Here is a 7,563-nt window from a genome sequence, read left to right as displayed (position 1 = left end):
CCGTTCATTGATTCATGTAAGTTAGGTTCATAAGTATCATAAGGATGTGAGACCATGAGATGAACATGAGTCATGTTTCTAGACTCATGAAGATGAAAATGAGTTCATGTTCTAGACTCTGCAGTGAAATGAGTTCATGTTCTAGACTCATAATGAAATATGAGTTCAGTTTCTAGACTCATGAAGATGAAAATGAGTCCTTGTGTCTGACTCATAGTATGAAATTGAGTCATGTTGCTGACTCATGAAATGAAAATGAGTTCACCGTGTCTAGACTCATGAGTGAAGATGAGTTCAGTCTGCTCATGAAGAAATGAGTTCATGTCTGGACTCATGAAGATGAAAAATGAGGTTCTGACTCATATAGTTCCTAACTCATGAAGAATGAAATGAGTTCATGTTCTGACTCATGAGGTGAACAATGGTTCTGACTCATGAAGAGAAAATAGCTCATGTTCAGACTCATGAAGATGAAAATGAGTTCATGTTCTAGACTCATGAAAAGATGAAAATGAGTTATGGGTTCGTAGCTCATGAAGATGAAAAAATGAGTTCTTTCTAGACTCATGAAGAATGAAAAATGAGTGTAATGTCCTAGACTCATGAAGAGAAAATGAGTTCATGTTCTTTGACTTGTTCATAATAAACGCATATTCTCCTGACCGAATGATCAGTAATTTTCTGATGTCAGACGACCTGCCTGACAGAGAGATTGTCTTTCATCAAAAGACATAATAACATCTGCGAACATCACGACTCCACACCAGACATCACACTCAGACACTCAAGACACACACACCACACCGAGACACCACACCACACACACCTCAGACACCCACACACACACACCACAGCAGGCACACAGACACACTCACGACACAGAGAGCACGACACCTGCACACACCCACCACACACACGACCACACCGAGACCACCTGGACACACTCACAGTACAGGACAATACATGTTACATCACACCATTGTGTTATCGATTTTATAGGTCACTTAATGAGGCAGTTTGTGTCACACTGACCAATTTTTTTTCATCATTTTATTAACTAAATCTTATGATTATTCCAGACACACTACTGTAATTTATTTGCTTCTCTATGGCCACTAGTGTTTTCTATCTTTTTTATTCACTTAATTTTTTAGAAGCGCACTCTGCAGATCATGCACGTCTACAGCGTCACGTGACGACGACACCGCACCAACCTCGCACACTCACACACACCACACGCACACACACCATCTACTAGTCGTCGATCAAGTGAGACGTCGCGACAGAGCCGTTACACTTGTGTGTGTTGTGTCGCTTATACTAGTGTTTGTGTGCTTTTGTGTGTTCCGAGACACCTGACACACAGAGACACTCACTCACTGACGTCACTGGCCTTGTACACGCACACACACATCCACACACTGACTCACACTTCACTCGTCGGTTTCAGCCTCGTTTGCCATACGCACAGAGCCTAACTCACTAGCACATGAGAGACCACATGACACACTCCAACGACAGAGAGACACACGGAGACACTCACAGACATACACAGAGAGACACACCAGACACACGCCCACTCACACACACACACCACACCACGACACACACGACACCATACACACACACACCCACACATACATACACACACAACACACACACACACACACAACACACACATAAGAGGTCCCCCCCCGACACTCACACCACAGAGAGACACAGGGAGGACACACCAGACACACTCACACACAGAGACACACCCACAGAGACACACCACAGCGACCACTACACACAGAAGAGACACAGAGAGACACACAGACCACACAGAGACACATCACACCTCACACACTACACACAGCCCCACCACCACACACACCACACACCACACACACACACACCACAGCACACACAACAGACACACTCACACCCTCACACACCTCGACGACACCTTCGACACACACACACAGACACACCTCACACACAGAGATACACACAGACACCACTCACACACAGAGAGACACACACTACACACACAGACACACACACCACAGACACACAGACACACTCACACACCACACACAGGACACACTCACACACAGTGAGAGACACACAGACACACTCACACACAGAGAGACACACACGACACCACACAGCACACACCACAACGAGACACACGACACACATACACACCAGACACACAGACGACACTCACACACAGAGGACACACACAAGTACACACACGACACAAGGACACACAGGACACACAGACACCTCACACACAGAGACGCATCGATCGCATCCACAGCACGATCGAGTCTACGTGCGATCATCCTCCGTAACGCCCACACACACACAGACACACAGAGACTTCGCCCACTTACGTACAGGAGACAGCTTAGGAGACACCAGACACACCTCACACCACGAGAGACGACACGTACCAGAGGGCGCAGAGACACGACACACACACAACCAGAACAACACACACACAGACAAACTCAACACTAGAGGACGCACGCACACCTTAGAGGACCAGACACACAGACACAAGAGACACTCACAACTCACCACACACACAACCACACACACACACACCACACACACACACCACAACACCACACAGCACACACAGCCACACACACACCACACACACCACACAGCACACAACACGCCACGACACACCACCCCACCACAGCACACCCCACAGCACACACACACACAACACACAGGACACCTACTCATCCACTCACACCACTCACAAAGGCACACAGCACACAGGAAGCGACGACACTCGTACACACAACTCTCACACATAACTATATATACAAATTAAATTAAATTAATTAAACGTAAAACAGTTTGTCGTGTTTGCAGATTTTTTGACATACAAACGATTGTTGTGTACTTATACATGTTTCCTTTTTTTAATGAAGAGTTTCCAGTATTTGTGGTGGTGTGTTGTCGGTGTGTGTCCAGCAGAGGGCAGCACTCTCCTTTAGCTTTCTAACACAATGTGCCTCACTTATTAAACTTTGGGCACATAGTAAAAACTGATACATATATTTAGCTTTATTGATCTTAAATGTGTAAATGATCATCTAGAGAATAGACAGTATCAAACATAAATCAGCTCAGTATTCGTCTTTTTATTATTGCATTTAGATAAAAAGTTACCTTATATTACAGACTGTTTGTCTCTCTCTCTCTCTCTCTCTCTCTCTCTCTCTCTCTCTCTCTCTCTCTCTCTGTGTATGTGTGTGTGTGCAGTTTGATGCTGTGCAGCTGAGAGGGGGAACATGTATTATTCTGAGTCCATTATTATACTTGTTGTTATTGCCTTTAGATAAAAAAGGTTACCTGTAACTTTCTTACATTATGATTTGGAGTTTCTGGACATGCTGTTGATATGAAACGGTAATTATCTATTATTCCAGGAAATTCCATTATTAGACTTTTTACTATTTTAGATAAAAAGGGTTACCTTAACAACATCATATCATAGACGTCATAGACTGTTTGAATAGTCTCTCTCTCTCTCTCTCTCTCTCTCTCTCCTCTCTCTCTCTCTCTCTCTCTCTCTCTCTCTCTCTCTCTCTCTCTCTCTCTCTGTCTCTCTCTCTCTCTCTCTCTCTCTCTCTCTCTCTCTCTCTCTCTGTGCAGTTTGATGCTGTGCAGCTGAGAGGGGGGGACATCTCTCACAAGAGGGTATTTTTCTCGGCGCGCTGAGGCGGTTTGGACACGCGGACGCGGTGCTGGTGCGTTGGGATGAAGATGTTTAATAAGAACTGGATACAGCGTTGGAGATGGAGTCTTTCTTTCCTATGAGAGCCGCTAATTGGCGAAGACAAAATGGCCTGACGTTTTCGAGAGCAAAACGTCACAGATTACCCATCATGCCTTGCTTTCAGAGCAGAAGTACCTGTATGTAGTTTATAGAGCATGCGCAGTTTCCATTAAGCCCCGCCTCCTGTCATTAAGCCCGACCTCCGATCTCCCTTTCTCGGCTCAGTCCAACAAATGGAGAGAGACAAATAAATCTGGATTCGGCTTTTTGTGCATTTTACAACTTTAAGGACCGAATGAATCTAATAAGGGCTATACACGTGTTCGTGCTGGTAGTTTATTTAGTTTAACATGTTAGTCAATGGGATAAAGTCTTTCTGGGCCAGGTGACGTCACGGACTGAAGTTGTAGTACCGCCGTTTGGACACAAGGAATCTTTTCCTCAGAGTCCGGAGCACTTCTTCCTGGGGGCTTGCACGTTGTGATGAGCAGCCTCAGCCTCCGCACGCTCACCGGCTGCGTGCTCTTTTCCCTGATCGTCTCCACGCTCCTCGGGAACGCTTTGGTTTGCCTCGCGGTGATCCGCTTCCGCCACCTCCGCTCCAAAGTCACCAACTCCTTCGTGGTGTCGCTGGCGGTGTCCGACCTGTGCGTGGCCGTGCTCGTGATGCCGTGGCGCGCCGTGTCCGAGGTCTCTGGCACGTGGCTTTTCGGATGTTTCTGTGACACGTGGGTGGCTTTTGACATCATGTGCTCCACCGCGTCCATCCTGAACCTGTGCGTCATCAGCATGGATCGATACTGGGCTATTTCCAGTCCTTTTCGCTACGAGAGAAGGATGACGCGCAGGTTCGCTCACCTGATGATCGGTGTTGCGTGGACGCTCTCCATTTTAATCTCCTTCATCCCCGTGCAGCTCAACTGGCACCGTGTGCAAAACTCCACCTCAGCGATTAACATGTTGGACTGCAACACTCGCCTGAACCGAAGCTTCGCCATCTCCTCGTCGCTCATCAGCTTCTACATCCCCGTGGTGATCATGGTGGGAACGTACACGCGTATTTTCCGCATCGCTCAGACCCAAATCAGGCGCATTTCGTCCCTGGAAAACGCAGCAGCAACGGCAGGACGAAATCCACGAAGCCACCACCATCGTGTTTCGACGCAGGAAGAGAGTTCTCTGAAGACGTCTTTCAAGAGAGAAACCAAAGTGCTGAAGACCCTCTCCGTCATCATGGGGGTTTTTGTGTTCTGCTGGCTGCCGTTTTTTGTGTTGAACTGCGTGGTTCCTTTCTGTGATTCGCAGAGAGGAAGTGCGTGCGTCAGCGACACGACTTTCAGCGTTTTCGTGTGGTTCGGATGGGCGAATTCCTCCCTGAATCCGGTGATCTACGCCTTCAACGCGGACTTCAGGAAGGCCTTCTCCACGCTGCTGGGCTGCGGGAAGTTCTGCTCCAGTTCTGAGGTGCAGGCGGTGGACTTCAGCAACGAGTTGGTGTCCTACCGCCACGACTCTACCCTGCAGAAGGAAGTAGTTCCGGTTCCAGGTGTGCAGAGACAGGAAGTGAACTTTGACAAAGTCTCTGTCATCTTTCAGTGTGAGGCGGAGATCTGTCTGGACCTGATGCCCTTCAACTCCTCCGGTCCCAACGACTGCTACCTGATCCCGGGTCAGATCCACGACCTGTGAGGGGCACAAAGACTTTAAAGACTCTTCTTTGGTGTCAAATTGCTTTAATTTAAATTAACTTTATTCTGTAAAGATGTGTTTTTATCCGGGGGTTTCGAGACAAGCCCTCAAAAAGTTCAGTGAGGTCATTTTTCATGTGGGGATATTGCGACAAACGTCAATGGGCCCAACAAGACTTTGTCCCATTGACTTACACTTAATTCTCTTAAACTTTAAGGCTTTTTTTGGTGCAAAATTCAAATGTTATGCTACCTGATCCTGGACCAGTGAGCAGCCCAACTCTGGGGCTTCAAAGGCTCTTCATTGGTGCCAAATTAAAATGTAAATGTAAACTTCATTCTCAGTGTTTTTATCCGGGGGTTTCGAGACGAGCCCTCAACATTTTCTGGTGAAGCAACATTTTTATTTTACGCTATCTGATCCCGGGTCAGATCCACGACGTGTGAGGGGCACAAAGACTTTAAAGACTCTTCATCGTGTGTTTCTCAAAGCGTTGACTTCATACTCAGTAAAGATGTGTTTTCATGCGGGGATTTCGAGACACGCTCTTAAAAAGTTCTGTTGAATCAAATGTTTTGTACTCGTCAAAATATAGCACTTCATTCCCCTCCTAGTGTGTGCCGTGATTGGGCCCAAAAATACTTTTACCCATTGATTTACACTCATTCAAGTCATTTTCTCAAAAGTTTGACTATTTTTAAATGAAAATGTTGACTCTATTCTAAAGATGTTTTTTCATCCGGGGATTTTGAGACAAGCCTTCAAAAAATGAAGAGTCTTTCAAATAAAGCCATCCATTTGTTTAGCTACCGTTCGACTCTGAAGAACTTAGGCTGTTGTTTTCAGTTGTTTTAATAAATGGTTAAATGTACTTTATCGTGTCGGGGGGAAATTGTTTTCAAAATGTTGTTTAAAAACCACACGTTATAATAAAAGGTAAAGTAATTATAGTTTGAAAGCACATTTTCAGCACAGGGGTAATGTAGAGTTCTTTACATTTGCATTAACCACACAATAAATGATAAATGCATAAAAGAGAGAGGATATTATTAAAAATCTGCCCTGAAAATACAGCATAATCTGCAGAAAGTATTTTAATAAAACATTGTTATAAACACAGGTGCAAACTCCCGTCTGTCATTAAACAAACACGTTTCATCTCAAGCTATAAGAGCTGCTCATTCTAAGCATGCATTTGAAACCATACACACTTTAGTGCATAAATTAGCTGCAAAAAAACACCTTGCACGTCTGAGAGCGAACACACAATTATCCAAGGCCTGTTTGATACAAAAGATTCACCTTCAGCGGATGGGTTTCAAAAAGTGTCTGAATGTTAGGAACGCAGAAATGAAAGCAGCAGCGTCTCAAAGCACGGAGCGGGGCTGTGTTTCTCTCCGAGCCCTTTGCTTTAGAGTGACGTCCGAACCGGGCTGTGTTTGATGTGAGGGTCTGGAGCTTTCCTTTGTTAAAGGCCGACCGTCATTTACAACAATTACACAATTAGCTCCAGTGGTTAATTGGCCCTTCAGGTAATTGCAGGAGGTTTCAGTCGAGGAAACATACGGATGAAGAGAGGAGAGGATTCAGATCATCCAAACGTTTCTGAGAGCTTTCAGAAAAGACCATTTCCTGTTTCTGGGTTTCTATACTGGACCCTTTTCCCAAAAGCTTCACATCTTCAGAACATTTTGACGGTAAAATTGTATTTTCTACGGTGTCCGACACGTGCAAATATCGACCCACGTCTCCTCCTTCAGGAGAAGCAGCTTCAGAAAGGATGCAGGTATAGAAACCCAAACGTTCCACATGAAGAAACATCTCCAGCAACAACACCTGCAGCGTTTAGAGAACATTCAGCACCTTGAGGACACATGCTTTCATTCAGCACCTTGAGGACACATGCTTTCATTCAGCACCTTGAGGACACATGCTTTCATTCAGCACCTTGAGGACACATGCTTTCATTCAGCACCTTGAGGACACATGCTTTCATTCAGCACCTTGAGGAGACATGCTTTCATTCAGCACCTTGAGGACACATGCTTTCATTCAGCACCTTGAGGAGACATGCGACTGCCAAGGCACAC

General features: G+C 45.6%; 2 protein-coding genes across 2 annotated transcripts in view; both read left to right on the top strand.

Moving 5' to 3' along the window:
- Positions 1 to 7,563, top strand: part of LOC104940907 (rapamycin-insensitive companion of mTOR) — a gene marked incomplete at its 3' end in the record, with an annotated part of 36,155 nt that overhangs the window by 15,813 nt on the left and 12,779 nt on the right. The window lies entirely within an intron of this gene.
- On the top strand, positions 4,268 to 5,473 carry LOC104940906 (D(5)-like dopamine receptor). Its single transcript, XM_010765920.1, has one exon. It carries the CDS (start codon positions 4,268 to 4,270, stop codon positions 5,471 to 5,473), a length of 1,206 nt encoding a protein of 401 aa, XP_010764222.1.

The sequence above is a fragment of the Notothenia coriiceps genome, unplaced genomic scaffold (genome assembly GCF_000735185.1).
Source record: "Notothenia coriiceps isolate Sejong01 unplaced genomic scaffold, NC01 NC01_scaffold00002825, whole genome shotgun sequence".
Lineage (NCBI taxonomy): Eukaryota > Metazoa > Chordata > Actinopteri > Perciformes > Nototheniidae > Notothenia > Notothenia coriiceps.
Note: the sequence above shows the minus strand (reverse complement) of the source record. Positions and strands in the feature narration are given on the sequence as shown.

Bases quoted from the DNA above. Each gene is read 5' to 3' on its own strand.
- LOC104940906 (XM_010765920.1), top strand. From the start codon at position 4,268: ATGAGCAGCCTCAGCCTCCGCACGCTCACCGGCTGCGTGCTCTTTTCC.